We start from the raw sequence: 21,888 nt of genomic DNA, 5'->3' as shown, positions 1-21,888 counted from the left end.
GCAGACTAATATTTTCTCTTTTTTTGACAGATAAATATAAAGTTCTGTCATTTAAATTACAGCATTGTAAGTGATGCTCCTTATTAGAGTGCCAGCATGATAGCCTGTTGCAAAACACCTATCGCATAATATCCATTCAGACTGATCCGAACAGTTGATTTGCAATGAAAATTGCCTTTCCTGCAGTGCATTGTTTTCTATCCCTTTTATTAGATATTTTTTCATTTAACAAAACCAAAATAGCACACATGAAGTGTTGCATATACACTGGTTGATGTGTTTTGTTAAAAATACCTTTCTGCAAGGTAAGGGATGGATTGGGAAGCTAGGTTCTGCATAGCATCCTGCTGCAACAGGCAGCTCCTGTACATGTAGCAGGGCACAGCAGATCCATGTCTGTACTGCTGGAAAAACTCCACCTTTGCTTTTCCCCATCACAGGCCCCCCCCATGGCCCATGGGCTGCCTGCAAGCAGCCTTTGCCTGTTGCTTAGAGGCCTGCTAACCAGCTCTGGAGGGAAAGCAAGGTATCCCATAGGGAGGCGGATGGCTATGCTGCTGCAGGGAGCTGGTGGGAGCTGGGGGCATGGAGAGAGGCTGTGTCCGGGATTGAGTCAGGTGGGGAGTGAACCCCCATGCCTGTCGGCAGCAGAGGAGGACTGGAGGGATGTCAAAGCAGAGCTCTACCTGCCTGTGCACACCACTGAATCGTTTCAACTCTTCTAAGCCTAATGGCTTGTTTTGTTTGGGTTTTTTTTTAAGTTTTTCATTCCTGGTGTGAATATTTCAAGAGACAGTTAGACCCCTATTCTCTATAGAAGTCTTTCTAATCAGCCTCTAAGACATCTTTTTACTGCAACTCTTGCATATAGGAAAAGGAACTGTTGCTATTACTGCAGCAAATATGCTGGGATACTAGCTACTTCATACTGTTTCCAAAATTCATGGGAACTTTTTCCCATCTGAGCTTCACACCTTGTACTTGCCCTCCCTTTCTGGATATTATTGTGAACAACTAAATGTCAGAACCGAGTCTGTGCCCTGGCTCCCTTCTCAGGTGTCAGGTACAATACTGAGCTAAGCAGTACGTCAGTGACACTTGGGTTTAGCTTTTAAGAGCTGTGAAGCAGAACAGTGCACAACAGATTCAGCAGTAACTAACTAAATTGAAGTATCACAGGGAAAAAACACGTTGCTTAATCCCCATGGCTGCATCACCCCATATGATAATAAGATGATAGTGGAGAAAAGAGAAGAAAAGGCAAATGACCACATTCCTCTGGCTCTCTGCAGAGTGGCTTTTTCAAATCATCCTAGACTGCACAGATTTCGCATATGCCAACATGTACATTGCAGGCAGAAAGTATCTCAGTGGAAATTGTTTCAAAAACTGCATTCATCCAGCCAGCTTCCAGTTAAGACTTTAACACAGAAAATTTGTAAGTTAATACCTACAGCACAGTGTATGACTTTGAGAAGCTTTATGCATGTACTTCGGAAGTGCTGTGTGGCTTTTATGCCTCACTTTTCCACATGGCCTGAAATCCTGGTATCTGAGGTAAACAGCAAATGATCTTTGTTTGGACTATTATTTAATTTTTGAACAAATCATAATGACAGTTAAAACAAGTCCTGAAAGGTGGCTGAGGCTGGCTGACTAACATTTAGCAGAAGAAAATGTACATGACTTCAAGCCTCATTGAATTTCTCAGAGTCTGAAACCAAAGGAGTGATTGTGAGGGCAGAGAGGAGAAATACCAGACTGGAGTTAATGCCACTGAATCAGTGTGCATCAGGGCTGATGGGAAATCTCAGCACAGTAACATTTTGGAGCAAATTCAGATCTCGTTTGGCCTCAGAAGGTCAAGCCCTATGAACAATTTAAAAAGCCTCTCTCTCGGTTCATCTGTACAATGTGCAAGAGCATAAGCTCGTATCCACGTGAACTTGGCATGACTTGGCAGTCTGCCACTTATCATCAGCAAGATTGTTAGAAACCTTATTGTACTGCTATAGATGAGTTCAGTGAGGCTGTGCCTTTCAAAAGGGCAGGCTGTTTAATGGCCACGTAGGCATGTAAAAGTTTCAAATTTATTTTCAAATTGAAGATAGCTTCAGGGGTAGATGAATTATGCTGAGAACATTCATCTTGTTCATCAACATCAGAGGGTTAAATGAGATACAGTCCCTGAAAATTGTCTGTGGGTATGATAAGGACCAGCCCTAGTGCAGACACACCAGGTACATCTTTAGTGGAGACTTTATGTCTCCCAGACATCACCACACAGTAAGGATGTTGGCAGTTCTGTTGTTCAGAAGTTAGTATTGGGGTTCAAAATACTGAATTTATGGGTGGTTTTTTTCATGCTACTTCTGGTTTTAAGACCAAGATTGCTCATTGGCTGCATCTTTCAATTTTGCTGTTAGTTTTCAAATGAGAGCTGAGATTCTCAAGGAGATACAGTTTTAAGGAAAGCTTTGATGATCATAAAACAATATAATCATATATAATAAGGCACAGATGAATGCCAGCTTAAATGTGCCTTGCTATCTCATAAGAGAAATGATTACTGAGTAAAATTATCACTAACATATGCAAAAATCCAGTCTAAAAACCTCCCAAAACCTAATAAAATATGATTTTAGTACAGAGAACTACCAGGCAACAGTTCCAAGATGAGTAGTAGGAAACATTCAGTGCAATTAGTATTGAAGGTAGTACCTTCAAAAAGAACAAACAGGTAGCGAGTCTTCACATAACCAGTGTTTAAGCTAAGGACCGCTTTGCCACAAGATGTTAAGGTTGCTAAAAGTTCCCTCCACTCAAGGAAGCACCACAAAAGACCATGGAAATGGCCACTGAAAGTTATTAAATGTGTGGAAACCATACCCAGCTCAGGAAATGCCTCAGTCACGAAAGGCTGGAGGTTGGGTGAGTATGTGGGGGAAGAACCACAAAAACTTGTCTCATTTTATATCCTGCTCTGTCATTCACTTTTTGGAGACTCTTTGAGATAAGAAACTCAGCTAGATGGGTCTTTGATCCAATCTGGTTGCTCTTCTGCTCTGAAACTGAAAGCCTGCATATCTGTAACACTAGCAAGAGAGAGGCGCAAAAGGACCGGAGCAGTGCTTTATAAGGAGAAATTTAAAAGACTGAGGCTCTTCAGCTGACAAGAGAGTGCTGAAGGAGTTTTTGAATTTCATGAAGATTGTGACTGTAAGCTATTATTCACCTAATCCTGCGATTCTAGAAGTAGAAGATGTTTTTTTGAAATAAGAATGTTTCAAAACACGTAAAAGAAAACGCTTTTCTTTCATGAAGGATGGTGAACTTCTACAACTCGTTACTCCAGGAGGTTGTAGAGGCCAGTATCAGCAGCAGCTTCAGAGAGGCAGTACACAAACTCACTAACAAAGATTCATCCATATTCTAAAGGGAATCTACAGAGATACTCTAATATCCTAATACAAAAATTGTGGGTAATAGGAAGCACTGAAGCATTTGATGACCAAGTGGCAAAGGGCACGCTCCATGAATAGTATCTGTTCTTGCCACTGGTTGTGACAGAATACTGGCCAAGGTCTTGGGTCTGAGCCAGCAGGGAGTTCTTCCTCGGTAAATCAAGCAGGGGCCTTGCTGGGTCTTATGAAATGATGTCCTGAAAAACTTGCCTGAGAGGAAATCAAACCCTTGCAAATTTCCTGTAGAGTGTAATAATGGTGTGGTCACTCTGCACGATGCAAAACCTGGATGCCAAAGTAGAGCCTCATAATTTCTGCAGAACGACCAGAAATGTTAATATCAATGGTGCTACTGAATAGCTATAGAAATAATGTTATCATCTCTGAAAAAATGCAATGTACTAATCTGGTTGCCACTGCTTGTTTTTCTGCATTTTAGGCATTTGACATCTCTTCAGACATCATAGCTAATAGATCATGGGAAGATTTAAAGACATTTTTAATTTCTTTGATATTTCAGAAAAAAATACAACGCGACCAGACTTGCCAGCTTTCAGTTCTAAATGCCATCACTTCAGTTATATTGTTCTAAACCATTAAAATGACAGGAATAGTAGAGGAAGCAGAACACTGTTATTAAGAGAATTCTATAATGCTTTTCTCTGTGCAGTACAATAATAATAGCTCTCCTGAACCATCAGGTAGTCCCTTCAGCTATCACTGGTATAATTCTGTTTCAGATGCATGTTAGCAGAACAGAGCACTGCTACTAAATTTAGAGATTAGTGTTAGTCATAAGAGGAAGAGCTTTCTGGGAAAGGTAAGAGGGAAACATAACAAAAGAGTTTTATGGACAGCATTGATTTCCTTAGAGAGTCTGATTCTGGTTCAGAGAGCGAACCCTGAAACTATTCCTACTTTCTCTCCTCAGAGGAGACTCCTCTATGGGAAGAAGAATCTCTCCAGGAGACCAGGCAATCATCTTCTGGTAGGGACTGAACACTATTTTAAGCAGCTGATTACCCCATTCTCATGTAGCATTATGCTTCTCATGATCATTAAACATTTATTTCCACTGATGCATCAGCACCTGTGCTCAGCAGTGTTGAGATATGGCTTTGCTGAAAAGTATATGGGAAAATTCAGGCTTCCTCTGCCAGAATGATTTTGAATATATTGTATACATTTTTTGTGTTTTTTTTCTTTGTGAATTAGATTGAACATTCTTATGGGTTAAGAAAAATCTCCTGTTTTCACTACTTCTGTATTCCTGAGGTATGTTCCCTAAGCCGTACAGATAAATTGTAGTGAAACTAGTTTTAATGAGCAGAAATATCTGTAATCTTGGTATATGTTATGAAAGTCAGTCAGTTTAATTGCTTGAAGATGTAAGGCAATGTGAATGGCGTAACACTACACTTTGACTTTAGCCAAAATAGGTTTCTTCAGTGAGGTCAGAGAAATCTAACTCACTGAGACAAACTCTCAGTCCTAAACGTTGTGCATATCCAATTCCATAATACTGTGTGTAAGCACAGTTTGTTTAATGAACTGTAAGGAAGACCTAAGGGTAAAGTCAAGTGTATAGGAAACTGCTGTGCCATCTTAGAGGCCGCAGGCTAAAATAAAGTTCCTTCCTGTGCACCTGGTTTGACTCATGTTAGGTGAATTTGTTATGCTTCCTCTACAGCCTAGCATATTTATGTTGCATATATTCAGCACATTCTTCTGTTAAGTGAGATCTGATGATTCCATAAAAATTATGTTACTATGTTGCAACTTAAAGCTTTTATGGACTTCAAGGATAGCATTCATCTCGCAAAACGTACGTCTATAAGGTGGATAGCTATATCTTTACTCAAAAATTCTAAGTATTAGTCACCAAAGACAAATAGGTATTGGTGTATGGTGCAGACATCCAAAATAGATCAGATGATCTAAAGTGCACCTATGTCTTTCAGTTTCCTGTAAAAGAAGCCTGTGGTGACAAGCACAGTACAGACACCTGTCCTACTGATGTCACCTCATTTAGTGAGTTAAAGTGTGTTGACCTTTATCCAGGTTGAGAGAATTACATCTCCCAACCACATAACAGTCTGTGAACCAAGGATCCATGAGCTGATTAATTCTGCTGACCAAGGCCTATCTGTGAGTGTGGAGAAGCATGGTTGTTTCACCACTTGTCTGCAGGTGTGCTATGAGAGAGCAGTATTCTGCTGCTTTGCAGAAAAGGGGCTATCCATCCCAAAATTTCCAAGCTGGCTACGGATAATTTTGTTGCTGAACAGCCCATAATCACCAAAAAACCCCCTCATTTTGCAGCATATCACTCACTCTGATGAAGCTTCTCCGCAATACTTGAGCCCCCACAGGAGAGCTCTTGCAAGAGGCTGATTTTGTGCGGTAGTTGGCCTTGATGAAGGGCAAGGAGAGATAAGGGCAACCGTACTTCAAAGGCTGTCAATCAGAGATTTAACACACTCATAGTCATTTCATGTTGCCTTTGACATCTTTAATTCACGCAGGACTTAAAGACAAGAGATTTCTATTTCATGCTTATTTGCTGATACTAGTATCTAGGGAACATTAACACTTATGGGTCTGAAACATTAAATTCCTGAAGCTCTAGGTGGTTTAAAACTCCAGCATTATTTAGCTTTATTGGTTTCCATATTCCCAGGGACAAACTCCAGCTGTTTGCAATGTTACCTCTTTAATCAACTTTAACTTGTATACCCAGCAGCGCTGCAATGGATTTTGAAAGGTAATGGTAACATTGGCATGATTTCAAGTTTATATTTTCACAAAGATTAACTGCTTTTAATCAATTTCTGAGGTGAACAAAGCACAACAAGACTTTCCCACAGTAGCAAACACCCATCTCCTTTTTCCATTTCCATTTTTCCATTTCCTTCTGTACATATTTCTGTGCTGATACAAGGTTAATGACTTCTTTACCTGTATTTTCTCATGTTCTTCCTATGAATAGTTGCAAAAAGGTACATGAGATTTTAGCGAAATACTTCATAGACAGCATATATGTATAAAATTTAAGTTTAAAGAAATCAGCTGCTTTTTTTTTCATACCACACCTTTTTTTGTTTGAGATCATGGAAATAGTACTGAAAGTTCAAAGCTGATTATGTTGTCTAGTCTTTTTTACGCTATTTAAGCTAGAACTACATGTAGAGAAGTAAAAACTTTGCAGACTTAGAGGCAAATTTCCAAATTCCGTATCTAAATTTAGGAAAGTAATTTCAGATACCTACAGAAAAAATAATTTGCTATATGAAATTTCTTAGCCCTTCAGAAGTTTTCAAAGAGAAAGTAAGTGTTTGGTACTGTTCTACTGGTAGGCCCCTAAAAAGGGACTATGGTGATTCACAGTAATCCTGTTAATAAAATATTAACTTCTTTTTATTAGGTGTTCCTGGTGATCTCAATTCATATTAAATTCCTTCTTCTTCAGGTCTTATGTCCTGGGTTTGGCTGGGATAGAGTTAATTTTCACAAGAAGCTGGGAGGGGGCACAGCCAGGACAGCTGACCCGAACTAGCCAAAGGGATATTTAATACCATAGGACATCATGCTCAGTATATAACTGGGGGAGTTGGCCGGAGGGAGGAGGGATCGCGGCTTGGGAACAGGCTGAGCATCAGGTTCTGGGTGGTGAGCAATTGCATTGTGCATCACTCACTTTATACATTCTTTTATTAGTATTATTGTTATTAGTACTTCTTGTCTCCTTGTGTTGTCCTATTAAACTGTCCTTATCTCAACCCATGAGGTTTTATGTTTTTCTTCCGATTCTCCTCCCCACCCCACCGCGTTGGGGAAGAGTGAGCGAGTGGCCGCATGGTGCTTAGCTGCCAACTGGGCTTAAACCACGACATCTTGCAAATGTCAGATCAGCATATTTTTTTTGCAATAGAAGGGGAAATTACAAAATCCACAAGGTGGACAGAGGGCCTTTGCAGAGAAAGTCCGGATTTAGGTAGAAATCCAACATCTGAGGCTGATTTACAAAGCGTGTAATGAGCATGCCACTGAGATCTCAAGAATTAGAGATATCTGAGAGAAAGCAGTCAATATTCACTTACCATGCTCATCCAGTAGTATGTTGTCAGGTTTGATGTCCCTGTAAAATAAGGAACGGAATGCGTTACATTTCATACCCAAAGAAAACCTGCAATTTTAAAGTTTTCCCCATCTGGGTATGAGGGCCAAGTCATTTAAGTCATTACAGAACCAATGAAAACCATATCATAGATAAAGGCAAATGATTTTTATCTACATCTTTTTACTGCCCTGAGAAAACATGCATACTAAAGAGGATCTCTATGTTTCCATTTCTTGTGGTTTTGTTTTCATATGGTTAGCATTGACATGGATTTGGTTTTCAAGATTATGTACTTTATTCTTTATAGCAGCGGGAACAACGAGATGGAAGATTTGCATCTAGTAGGTGCCTGATTGCCTCAGGGACTCCGCATTTGACAGACCCAAGAAATCATTTAATTGGAAACATTGGTGATCTACTGTTTCTGCCAGACCCCACTAATCTGCCATGCTCACATGCATGATCACTCATATATTGTACAGTCCTGCTAGCTATCTTATGCTGATTGGGTAAGTCTAGCAGCTCTCTTTTTAGCTCCCAAATCCCCACTTGGCTGTCTGTAATGGGAGGTACTATGCTGGGGAAAGGAGCGGGGATAAGGGAGGATGAAGATGATGATGTCCTGAAACATCAGCTCAACTCTGCCGTTCTTGGCACAAGGGAAGAACATTGCTCTAGAGAGCTGCACTTTCAGGATAATTTTCTGTTGACCTACGTTCATGCTGCTGTCAGGAGGGATGGACACAGCTTTATCCCACCACTGTCGGGCATTCCTACTCTCTTTCTTGGTCCAGCATCATTGCTTATGGTGCGGACCTATTCTGGGGGAAACTCCTCTCTTCCCTTTGCCAGCCTGGATCGGTCCCTGGTTTGGCTCACCCTGCGGCTTGGTGAGCGTGATGCGGCAGTGCTGTGTGGCACTGCCTTTTCGCTGGCAGCTTGTGCTTCATGCAGTTTCAAAGCCGTGTTCTTGGTGTGGCATTGCCAGAGTGGGAGATGCATCAGTCCACCCTGAGCAAAACATTTGCCCCTTGGGCTGAATTTTCCACTTATCTCAAAAGAGAAGGCACTCTAAACTGCCAAAATAAGCTGTTGAATGAGTCTGCAAATGAACTCCAAACACTTCCACCTGTGTAATTTCTTTCAGCCAAGGGATGGCTTGATTATTCCAATTTAAAAATTTCCCAGGAAATCCTACCTTGACTGAAATACGTACTAATACATATTTAGATTTCGCTAAGATGTTTTTTCCAATGTGCCCATAAGTGGAATGAAGAAAAAAGTGAAATGTTGCAAAAGGATAATGTGTTACACCAGAAGACTTTTTTTTTTTTTTTTTTTTAATTAGAGAATTACTTCTGAAGTAAACATCATACAGGAATAAGATAGCAACAGCAATTATAATATGTATATTGCTTGCATGATATGAGCTCAGTCATCACCCAAACTCCACACCTTTATTGACAAAAGAAGGAAGCTTACAGTTTAGTATTCTGAATTCCACGCTTTCTAGCCCTTCCTGAGAATCATACGAAATTGTGAAGTACACTAAGATTATGTTTACAATTTGTGTAGCAGCAGCTGGGGAAACGTAGGATAAATAAGAAATTACTTTGAATCATTCCCCGCACATTTGGAAATAATGGATGTATACGTCTCTGTGCAAGGAAAAGGATCTCACTATGAATTACCATCTGGAATGGAAATTTAAAATTATACCGATATTTCAGTGTGAAATACTGTATTTCTTCTGCACAACTTACAGGCTACCTATAATTGCCTGATTCAGCAGCAGTTCTAGTTATATGTGTAATATAAAGGGAAATCTCTTCTAGAGCCCGTCACCCACAATCCTCCAAACTCTGACTTGTCTCTTTCCTCTCCCCTGTAGTCACTTGTCATATCATTTACCATATCAAATCTTCTCCTTCCCCTGATTTCATATGGGTGAAGTTGTGAGTTACAGGTGAACTGTAGGATTAAATATCTTTTCTTATATTATAAAACTTCTCTTTGGTTGAATTATCATAGGATATTCTATACATTTTTATATGTAATGTTATATCTAATCTCTCAATTGATGAGACAGTTTTTGGAATAGCTACTGTTCAGCTGGTATCAAATATATTTGCTAGTAACAAAATGATTGTTACAGTAACAGTAATGGTCTTTCTTTGGTTTTTGATAACTGTTTTCTGATAAAAGTTGGAATTATGATTTCATGTTGAATAGTCTTTGTGGTTGATCCATGACTTGAAAATAAAGCGATGACTTTCAATGGAAATAAGCACGTCATAGTTTTGACTGTTGAATTAAATATTTAAAACTTTGCCTTCACAAAGTTTAACAAGCACAATCTGACTCTGCAGTTCTCATGTGGGTAAAAAGATTGGGGGTCACACCCAAGCACATTAGGGCCTTTCTGTGGCTTCCTAAAATCAGTGATACATTCAACATCACTCCAAACTGTTTTCCCCAGTTTAAGGAAATAAAAATTAAGAATTGGAATGGCACAATCACTGGTACTTCACTGAGAATAAAAGTGATCAAAAGGAGAAATTCAGCTTTATGAGCTACTGCCATGTGTATAATAATGCAGCACCCAGGGATTGCTCATTACAAGGCTATGTCTTTTCTGTCTTTGTTTTAAAAAGATGGGTTTAAACAATCTGAATATCTGCTATGGTATTGCACCATTAAGTAGACTATACGTTTTTATTGCCACCAGAAAAGACATTGACAAATCCACTTGACAGCTGTATGTATCATCAAATATATTCTTCATGCAGTTGCATCTGTAATGTTCAGAAAGTTGAGTGGTAAAATTAGATCTGTGCTTATCTTTCTGTGACTAATTCAGGCAGCGGCTGATACTTGCTACAGATGCACACAGACCATAAAGCCCTTCCTACCTAAGGGATCTTCCTCCCCGTGGGCTCTGCCAACTTTGCTCATTTTGCTCAGGGGCAGGACTGTAGCTGGGGAGAGGTACAACAGATTATATTGCCTTGCACAGAGCAGCCCAACCCCTCAGTCCCTGAGGCAACTTGATAGACTCATAACCGTGCCTCAGATCTCAAAACAGTCTGTTTTAAACTGCTTTTACAGCAAGTAAAATTCATAGGCTAACTTAAGCCAGAAGGTGAACAAGTTTCTTAAGATGCTGCTGTTGTGGGATCACATGCCTGGAGAAGCACGTGATGCACAGATGCACATGGCAAGTGAGAAAGCAAAGCACAGGGTCACTGTGAAGAGCATGCCTCCCAGCAGCACTCTATCATGTGGTTGTCCCCAGTTTACAGTGTGGCACTAAAAGTTCTCTTCTCCGGACGCAGCTTGATGAAATCTCCAAAGACTGCAGTGGAGCAAGGCCACTGCTCTGCCCTTGCACTGACTACTGCCTGCTAGGTACAGGACAGGGAGGGTTCAACACAGTCAAGGGGAAGATTTGGCAGGTTGAGGAGCATTGCAATTAAAGTTACTGGATATATTCAGAATGGAGGGCTTCTGGCATCTGTTACACAAATGACAGCTAACTCCTTTAAATATATACTCTATTTAAATTCATTTAAACAGTAAAAGCACTATTTATATAGGAAGGTGGGTTTAAAAGATAAAAACTCTTCAGTTAAGCAGTTTAAATTCAAACATGTTAAGTATGTGAAATTCTGTTTTGACTACACATCAATATTTCAGAAAACATTTTTTCCCCTTAGCAAGCATGTTCAAACAACAGGGTGTCAAATTCATCACCTTAACAGAGTTTTCCTGTTATGCATATCCCTAGCTAAGAGAATGAATTGAAACACTCATTTCATAATCCAAGTATCTTGAACCAGCTCATAAGAGAAACTGCAGGACTTTTGCAAGGAGCAAACTTACAGTTTGGATTCAAAAGAGCCCTGGGCTGCCTTCTAACTGTTCACCAAGCAATGACCAGCAGAGCTATGGCAGTGTCCTTGACACTGATTTCATAAACACAACTTTCTCAGTCGGTACCGGTGCTACTCCAACTCTTTATACACAGAAAAATTAGACCAACATAGAAATGGGAGTAGAGAAACCTTCAAAGTCTTTGCTCAGTGGCAGGACCAGACATAACTAATATAACAGCTGGTCCAAGAAACTCAAGAGGTGTGGACAAATGAGAAAAAAATGGGAAAAATCGCAGTTTAATTGCCACTTGTTGATATTGCCTGTGAAACTATTTCTAGCTTTCTTCAATTGCCTTAGCTACAAATGTCAAACTAAAGCTCCCTGAAGGATGAAAGTACAGTCCATCATTCTTATTCCCCCTCCTTTTGGCTACAAGGAAGTTCATGAAAGGTTGAAGAGACCTGGGAGAAGACAGTATATGTGGAATTTAGTGAGTGTTTGGTATAGTCCATTGCAGCTGGAAGCTAGTCAGAGCTTCCACATGTTAAATTCTGTCATGGGGCTTGAATGCTGATGAAGAAAATAGTGGGAATAAATAGCTTATCTTCAGCATGAAAGGAGGTTAAAATTGAAATGTTCTGCAGTTCAGCACTGGAGAGGTGCAACACAATATTTATTAGCTATGTGAAGTGGTAAAAGAATGAAGATTATTTCACCTGAAGAGGACTCTAAGAAATCTCAGTAAGAGTGAGCAAAACTAGGTGACTTTATTGCCAGTGCCAGATAAAATGAACAGGCACAAAGTATACATATACATCAGAAGGGGAGAATCTGAATTACTCATCAGGATTAATGACCATAAATAACCTGCCAGAGGTCACGCTTTTGTGTCCCTTATGTAGATCAAATAGTCATAGAAAAGAAGACTGAAAAACAGGTGATGATGCCATTTGCTCTAAAGCTTGAAATCCAGAACAATCTCCAAAAAAGTTTCATGTGTTCTGCTACAAATTAGCAACAAGGACATTGTAACTTTTGATCTCTACTGATATTGACTGGACTTGAAACATTGATCTAGAAATGAAAGTTGTGTGGTTGGTGAAGTCAACCATGAATTGCCTAGTTTTCTGAAGGAAAAAAAGTAATGGCTGGTTCATTGACTACCACTTCGCATTGATAACTAATTCGAAGTAGGTTACAGAAAAATATTGAAAAAAAGGTGTTATGCTGTAATTTAAAACAAAACTAGGTCCTTAGGCTTACCTGATTTCATAGCATCTGAAAGAAAACAGTCAAAAAGGAAAAGATCTGGGGAAAGCTAAACAAAAAAATACCCTGAGAGTAAAGAACAAATAGATTAAGGTTGTTTAGTTAACAGAAAAGATATGTAAGATGCGATGTGGCAGACATATCAAATAATAAATAGTCTCTAGATGGTCAATAGAATTTTTCTATTTGCTTTTGGAACATGAAAGCAAGGTTTGTATTTCACAAAACTGAAGTGAACTAAACAAACAGGGTTTTATTTATACAACTGAGAATTAAACTCAAGTTGATTACTACAAGACATAATTGTGTAAAAATGTTTCAGAGGCTTAAACAAAGATCTAGCCATTGATGTGAATAACAGAACTAGAGTTCCTCCAGCTAAGGTTAATCTAACTGGTTTAGGAAAGCACTTCTACAACAAGTACAGATGCTGCCTTTCCTTCACCTTTTTGAAACATCAATAATAATGCCAAACACAAGATCTATGCTTTTCCTTAAACCTGTGAGAACTAAAAAACTAACACTTCCCATCTGTTTTATTCTGCTTTCCTGTTTTGCAGCAAACATACAAACACCACAGGCTTGGTTTCTGCCATGTATAAATGTCTGATTTTTTGCTTTGCCTGTATTTTCTCCTTATTTCATCAAAAGATTTCATGTGTTTCCAACACAGGGACAGCTGTTCTTTGCCAGTCCAAGCAGCTTTTTAATATTATCAGAGGAAATATTTCAGTCATAACAGCTCTGGATGGGTCTGAATTCACATGTGTAATAACCCCTAACCCTTTATTTCGTATCAGCAAAAAATCCAAAGCACATTCTTTCAACTTTATATCTGACAGATTTCACTCTTTGCCTTGCTGGCTCAGAGCAGGATCTAATGTATTATCACATTTCCATTCTCTTGAGCTTCTAAAATCCCACAGTAACATTGATGAGCATTTCAGTCAATAGCAGTTTTACCAGCATGACTTATTAGGAGTATTTCCATTTTTCAGTGATGATTGGTTTTCTCTCAATGAGGACCGTTGAGGTTTCAACTCTTCATTAGCCAAAGGCAACTTAGAGAAAACTCAGTTGTGTACAAACTCATGAAATGAAGTCTTAGATTTTTTAAAACAGGTCTTAACTGCTTTTATTTGAATAGACAGAAGACATGTACTCACTTTCATTCAAAGGACAGAATCTAGCATACGAACAACAGGTGTAAGTTGAAACAAGGGAGGTTCAGACTGGATATAAAGGAAAACTTTCACCGTGGGGACAGACAAGCAGTGGGACAGGCTGCCCAGAGGGGCTGTGTGGTCACCATCCTCAGAGTTTTTCAAGACATGACTACATAAAACCCTGGGGAGCCTGGTCTGATGTCATATCCAATCATCCTTTAATCAGAAGGTTGGACTAGAGACCTCCTGAGGTCACTTCCGACCTGAATTTTTCCCATGATCCTTTATATATAGACAAGTTCTGCAGGGAGCAAAGAGAGCTTTCTCCATCCTTCAGGTCAGGAGCAGCAACTGAGTAGCTTCCTTTAAACCACGCCTAGCTCTACAGCCCATAACAAACCTCCTCCAGGGTCAGTGGTAATACCTAGAGCCCACTGACAATAAAACTCCATGGGTCACAAGATATGCTTGTCTCAGTCTGGATGTGGCAAGCCTATATTTACATGTGTGTCACTAAAATTCATTGGCTTACAGTTAAGGCAGGCTATGTCCCTTCAGAATGCTAAGGGTTTTTTTCTCAGAGATCGTTTCAAAATATCCAACAGAGAAATTAAATTAGATGGATTTTGCATTCTCATAAGGGTGCAAAAGAAGCTAGATCCAAAGACCCTGGAAGTCAATGGAAGGATTACATTGGCTTCAGCAGACATTGTTTCAACCCTAGTAAAGTTTTTCTCGTACGCTTTTCTCTTTAGCGCTGACAATCTAACTGTATGTTGTGTAGGATAAACCTTGAAATACTGAGTTTAAAGGCTTTTTTCTTAATTAGGCAGCTCATTTCTTATATTAATATTTTTTCCTTATGCAGAAACAGGCATTTGAAGTTACTGTTTTCACTGGGGAAAAACAAATAGTATTAAGATCACAGAAAGTCACATTCACTGGTTTTTAACCAACAGTGACCTTCACAATCCTGTTTGCCTTCTCTTTGTCAAAATAGTCCCAACATTCATGACTGAATGTGAGCACTGGTTGTATGCTTGGATATAGGGAATGCTATAAGAAGACTAGGAGTCTGCATTGGCTGGTAGTTAAAGTGTTAAAGTCTAGAAGACAGCTGTTACTATTAAAAAAAAGCACAGTAAAAAGCAACAATTTCTGGATAACAACCTGAAGTCAAGCAGGGACAATTCCAATAATCTCAGTTTACTGAGTACCTGATTCTCTCAAAGATTAAATTATTCTCAATTATTTGCTCATAACCCATTTATATACTACAGAATACACCTGACCAGAACCTTTTATTTTTTATTAGGGTTTTTTTTTAGGTTTTGTTAGTCACACCAATGTTTCACATTCAATCACAAATGTATACCTGCCATATAAAAATAAACTGATGTGACATGAGTAATTCTGAACAATTTTCATTGCGATTAATATTAGCTGTATAATAGTTCTTAACAGCCATAAAAATGGCAATGAGTTGGTGTCCTGGTTTCAGCTGGGATAGAGTTAACTGTCTTCCTAGTAGCTGGTACAGTGCTGTGTTTTGAGTTCAGTATGTGAAGAATGTTGATAACACTGATGTTTTCAGTTGTTGCTCAGTAGTGTTTAGACTAATGTCAAGGATTTTTCAGCTTCTCATGCCCAGCCAGTGAGAAAGCTGGAGGGGCACAAGAAGTTGGCACAGGGCACAAGAAGTTGGCACAGGACACAGCCAGGGCACCTGACCCAAACTGGCCAACGGTGTATTCCATACCATGTGACGTCCCATCTAGTATAGGAACGGGGAAGTTGGGGCAGGGATTCGCCGCTCGGGGACTGGCGGGGTGTCGGTCGGCGGGTGGTGAGCAATTGCACTGCGCATCATTTGTACATTCCAATCCTTTCATTATTTCTGTTGTCATTTTATTAGTGTTATCATTATCATTATTAGTTTCTTCTTTTCTGTTCTATTAAACCGTTCTTATCTCAACCCACGGGTTTTGCTTCTTTTCCTGATTTTCTCCCCCATCCCACTGGGTGGGGGGGAGTGAGTGAGCGGCTGCGTGGTGTTTAGTTGCTGGCTGGGGTTAAACCACGACAGTTGGGAAATATAAGTTTCAGCTATGGATTATTCAAGTTCACATGAGACTTATCACTATATCAGAGCACTGAAGTGAACCATATCATACATTATAAAGGGATTTCTCCTGATTATGGAAAGAAATGTGAACAAATTCTGATTTTCACAGATAGGGACCTTATTTCCTTCCTATTTGATATTTAGATTCACAAATAATACACATGTCCAAGGTATGTAGATCATAAAGAAAGTGAGTGCATACATAGTGAGGTTTTCTTGTGGCAAATTTGTTGAAGCTTTGGATGAAGGAAAAATCAATACATACTGGCCACTGTACAGCTAGGAGGTGAATTTGGTCAGAGGTGTTTTGCTTCTATAAGGGCAGCACAGAAATGATGTATCCTTCAGAGCTGAACTGTGCAGAGTAGCTACCAATAGAGCTTGCTCAAGAAATAGCCTTAATGAAGTCTGATGCATCCTCTCTTCCTTTCATCAACACCTCATCACTTTTATTTTTTTAGGTTTTTGTTCCTGACCAACATCCTTCCTAGTTTCAATAAATGTTCAATGGTATTAAAACAAAGTCATAGTAAGAATCGCAGAGTTCTTTACTGTTATTTCCTATCAGATGGATGGGAATGAAAGACTTTTGGCTGCTCCAGACCTCTGATTGCCAGGTCACATACCCCTCACTTAGATCTCACCAGTAATTGCTGCCACTTACTATCCTTTTATAAAAAGACCTTCAGAGCCTTCTGTTCCTGCTCTAATGAATGCCATGACATGACACGACCCTATGAATCACTGTAATTTTGAAATTTAAAGACTTCAGTAAAATTGGAAATTGGCTGAGAAGATGTGGTATCAGATTATGAGAGATCTGTGAAGAAAAAAAATCTTGTGGATGCTTGTTTGTATGACTCTGGATGTGTTTCCACAAGGCATCACATCTGACACCCAAGCCACCAGAATAATTAAGTTCAGAAATAGGCTTTCACAGTTCATGGTGCCTGACTAAAATAGGAATGAGGAAACGATGTCTGTTAGTAAAAGCCACTGGTCATAGGTGTGGACAGCAAATGAAGAAACAAGTGGCTGAGATGACAAAAAATTAAAGTACTGGTCCTGGTCTTTACATATTTAAACTTGGATTAATTCACTAACAACCAGGGATAAGTTACACAGGTAATTTATTGTTGCATGGCTTTTGCTGAGCTGAGCTATTTATAGGAATAAATAAAAAGGAATGCACTTTTTTTTTTTTTTAGCTATTTCTCTCTTGAGTAAGGAGAAAATTCCAGCACAGCTGAGATCCACTAATTCTGCTTGAAAGCAAAATAAATTGCTATTTTTCACCAGGATGTCCATGCATAAATTTATCTTCTGAGAAGCAAAGGGTACAATAATTCATTCAATCAAGTCAGCCATTTCCATTTGCACTTTCTGGAGCCTGTTGTACACAGAGGACTTGGAATGCCAAAGTGCATTGGTTTTTTTTGACAATTCCAGTGTCCTGTTCTAGTCTGAAATGTCAGAAAGTCTAAAATATTAATTGGTCTAAGTTCCGTCCAGTGGAACTTACTTCATCAGGCCCATCTCCATTTAGAAAAGAAAAAAAAAAAAAATATCTGCATTTCAGACTCCAAATAAGGCACGGAGAAAAATTTGTAGTTTTGCAGTGACTTACTAGATACAGTTTCAGAATCATCAACTTCCAGTAGAAGATTGTTTTTTTCAAATAAGTATATGTATGTGGATAGATAAATATCAGATGTCTTAGAAAAATTAACTCTTGCCTTCAAGAAAGGCTCAGACTAACAAACATTACAACTTGAAATTTAATCTGGTTTTATCACAGTGTTTTAATAGTTTTATGATATTTTAATCATATGTTCAAATCTCACAGTACTCATTAAAGCAACTTCTAAATCTAGAAATTAATAGGAATCCACAGAATTCTGTGCGAAAAAAATGATTAAAGGTTTCATGATTTCAAAATCATTCCATAAAACTGAAACACCTATGGAAAGATTCTAAACATGCAATCCCAAATAATATATTTATCACCAATCATAAATACATAGTTTTGTTGTTATACAGTCTGTGATGAACCTGAGGTACTCAAAAAGTCAGTAGGCCTTGCAAAAAAAATTTGTTATTGGGTTTTCCTATTTAAAATCATCTCTTTTTTTTTTTTTTTTTTTTTTTAATCTTTTGTTTTCTTTGCAATTCCTACTCCTGGGGCTTTAATGCAGAAACAAAAAAATCCATAACTACTTCTAACTATCCAGTAGCAAGCATTCATATGATACTAATCAGAATCCTATCATCCAGCCCATTATCACACTTCAGAGCTTTTCCTTCTGTGTGGCAACCTGTGTGGCAACAAGACCATTTTCTAGTATGTATGCAAGATATAACTGCTGTAATAATTATGACAAGTGAAAAAGCTATCACTAACGAATGCCTCTGAAGACCCTATCTCTTCCTATGTACCTCTAAAGAGTGTCTGGACAGCTGGCTCAAGGCTTGGGATTGTAGTACCTAGATATATAGAAATATGTTATTGTGATGCTGAACATTATAGTGCTTGTGGTTCCTTTTTAGTTTAGTACTATTTTTTACCAGGTGTCCATGAAGATCTTGGCTTTTCTTAGCTCTTGTACTAGCCAATTTTGTATAGCTCTGATAACAAAGCTGTCAAAGAAGGTACTGAAACATGTTTATTTACAAATACCTCAACTGGAACAAGCTTGTTATTTTCCAATTTTATCTCCATTTGGAAAAATACAGTTATGAAAATATCTTCAATTCTCTACTTGTAACAATAGGTGGCAGTAATGATATCCACATTTGTCTGAATGGCCAGTGGTCTTGGAAAACACTGTAGTTGTCAATTTTATCTTAGAGAAATAGTTGTGGTAGATACTGTTGTCCCAGGTTGAAGAAAATTACTTTTTTAAAAAAAGGAATCCTGTACTGAACCTTTCACATTTCTGGGTATATATAGCCAGATAATAGTTGTCTTTGGCTAGGTTTAGCTCCTGAATTTGCACAGATGCTAAATTAAAATAAAAATATTAAACACAGAATATTTCATTATATTGTTCTTCCTGAAGATCCAACGTGACTTTATCACAGAGGTAATTTTATACTGCTATAACAAGAAAAATAGGTGAAGATTCCTATATGCTATAAAAGCTAGAAAGATTTGTCCAAAGGAGAATGTGAACCTGTACTTTGCCTCCTCTGTGTTGCATTGTATAATGTCGCAGAGACTGGGATTGGAAAGTACCACTGCGGCCATATAAACCAAGCTTTTACATAACAAAGCCCAGACTATGTTATCCAGGATTCCTCTTCCGGACACAGTAGTTCTTTTCCAAGTGAACACTGACCAGCACAAATGACTTGCAGGCAATACGATGGTTAGTTTTCATCTTGCCTGAAGGTCTCAAAGTAATGGCAAATGTGCCACTTCCTTTGCTAGAACTGCCTTCTAGAGTGAACGCTAGACACGACTACAGCCCTTGGACTTTTGGGTAGCTCTGAGGGGAACCTCGAACAACTGTCAACATTGTAATGATGCCAAAACATCACCACGTTTCAAATAAGAAGTCTTTTCAGCCAAATGCTTCTCCAGATCACACGGAGGAGTCATGCAGAATCACCATGTAGCAGTAATTTGTTGATCATCTTACAGCTGGTGACTCTAATCTTTTCTGTGTTGTAGCATCAAGTATTGCTGAGACCTTCTGTGCATATGAGTACAAGGGTCATACCCCTGTGTCTGAATCAGCTTTCAAGAACAGGTGACTTCTCTGATAACCACGCAAAGTGGACGGACTCACTAGACACTAACTGGAGTATGGCATTTGGAAAAAATTACCTGGTCCAGCAGGAAAGCATACACATTGCAATGGTGATGCTTCTTTCCGTGATACCATGTAAGGCTTTTGACTAGGAATAAGAGGGAGAATGTACTCAGCATGTACTCTGACGGCAATTGCATGAGTATCAGTCTCCTTCCAGTAAAAGGCATAAGCTGTCTTCCAATTTACACAGACAGAAATCCATGTGTGAAACTAAATGAGGGAAGAAATTGATGACATTTGTCCTCTCCCTAAAGATAAATCAGGAGAGCATTGTTACTAATAAGCACGTTTGGCTTTATCTGTTGTAAAAAGATAGCATTGAAAGAGTGGTGTTTTGCAATGGCTGAAATTCATGTAGCTGCTCCTTTCTTTTTCAGTGCATAAAGTACAGAATAGACCCATTCAGATGTATCCCATCTCCAAGAGTTTGCTCAGCTTATCAGACAAACTAAAAAAAAAAAAAAAAATACAGAATTCTAAACACACACGTGTGCTTAAGTCAGCCACATTTCATAGTGTGTAATTACCGTATAATATACCTAAAATTTGCCTTAAAAGCCCTCCCAGTTTCTATACGTAAAAGTTCATCAGACATCTGTTAGAACAGCAGTATCCCAAATAACAATATCACATTGTTTAACAACTGTTTCCTTCATCCATACCAAAGTGCAACTAATTACAGCCAACATGGCTGGCAATTAAAGTATGGTTCAGCATGGTGGACTTCACATGCAGGCCAAGGAAGGTGACAGCAACTTCCAAAGGTTTCAGGTTTTCAGCGAGTGCCTGGGCAGTCATCCCTTCAATGCAGCAGTGAAGCTTCCCATTAAGCACATTTTCTGCTGATCCAAGTTTCAGCAGTATAGTGTAGCAGGGAGAACGGCTGGAGACCAGCAAGCAGAAAACAACCATGCAATGCTGTCTCGCTCACTCTGATCTGAAACTCAAATGCTAGCATGAATGTCAGATTCCCCACCACCCTCACCACTGCCATCATCTCCTGCTGGCTCATGCCTGTGACAGGAGAACCATGGGTTTAAGTATTTGGGCCTTTATTCTTCAAATTGACTGGCTCAGACCCCATAATATACACAACCAGGACATATCACTGAGAGGAAGCTGAATATGTTCCACAGTCAAGTGAGCTTTGATGTCCTGCATATGCTTCCCCTTCTGGGTGGTTTTATAGATTTAATATATGTAAAAGTAAGCTGCAGTAGACCAGGATGGGAGGTGCAGAGTCTGTGCTTGAAAAGAAAACTATACTTGGTAAATGATTAAAAAACCTGACCTGCTGCTACCTGAAATGTCAGTAGCAGCTGGCAGGTCTTCTTGTGAAATCCACCAACAGATGGAATAATTCCATGAAACAGAGGGGCAAATATCTGATTTTATGCTGCATTTGGTACCTCCAACCAATCTTTAATGTTTTGAACAGAAGTGTCGTAATACTTTTCTACCTCCGGCCTCACCTATCCTGGAAAGGAATGTAATAAATTACTTCTAAGAATAACTTTGGATGCTTTTAAGAAGGAATATTTACAAAGAAACTCAGAAGGCAGTAAATATGTGTATTCCTGCAGATTGCTGTCTAAGATAGATGAGACTTGACAGGCTACATTTGACCCAAAACTCAACTCATATTCCAGTACACCACCTTTTTAAGAAGTCTCCCTATTCTAAGAGATGTCAACAACATATTGCTTGAAATCAAACAGCCAAGTATTCCAACTCCTCTTGATGAACTTGGATAAGGAATGAAAGATCAGCAGTATTACTTAAGTCCACAGACTGCAATAGCAACATCCTGGTTAAGATTACTAGGCAAGAATATAGTACAGGTGAAGGTGTATTTGAACTAGACTGTGCAGAGAAGCTGCTGTTACAGTAACTACTTATGCTGAAATTATTATAAGGATTATTCTTGCTACTTATTCAACTGAAAATAGAGGTGGGATTCAGCTCTCAGATTAAGATACTTGGATTAGGTTCTACTGTGAATTAGGTGTCTACATTCCCATTTACAGTCAATGGGTGTATAAACAACATGGTC

The 21,888-nt window shown here is 39.0% G+C and overlaps 1 protein-coding gene across 5 annotated transcripts in view; it reads right to left on the bottom strand.

Moving 5' to 3' along the window:
- The window catches only part of STK32B (serine/threonine kinase 32B), a 189,328-nt gene that overhangs the window by 58,798 nt on the left and 108,642 nt on the right, over positions 1 to 21,888 (bottom strand). For all 5 annotated transcript variants that reach the window (XR_008234171.1, XM_052780495.1, XM_052780499.1 and 2 more), the window contains one exon: positions 7,565 to 7,602. Coding sequence is in view for 4 of the 5 variants with exons in the window: in XM_052780495.1 (XP_052636455.1) it covers positions 7,565 to 7,602 (38 nt within the window). In the remaining variant the exon portion in view is untranslated. The remainder of the gene's footprint in view (positions 1 to 7,564; positions 7,603 to 21,888) is intronic.

This window comes from Harpia harpyja, chromosome 2 (genome assembly GCF_026419915.1).
Source record: "Harpia harpyja isolate bHarHar1 chromosome 2, bHarHar1 primary haplotype, whole genome shotgun sequence".
Taxonomy (NCBI): Eukaryota; Metazoa; Chordata; class Aves; order Accipitriformes; family Accipitridae; genus Harpia; species Harpia harpyja.
Note: the sequence above shows the minus strand (reverse complement) of the source record. Positions and strands in the feature narration are given on the sequence as shown.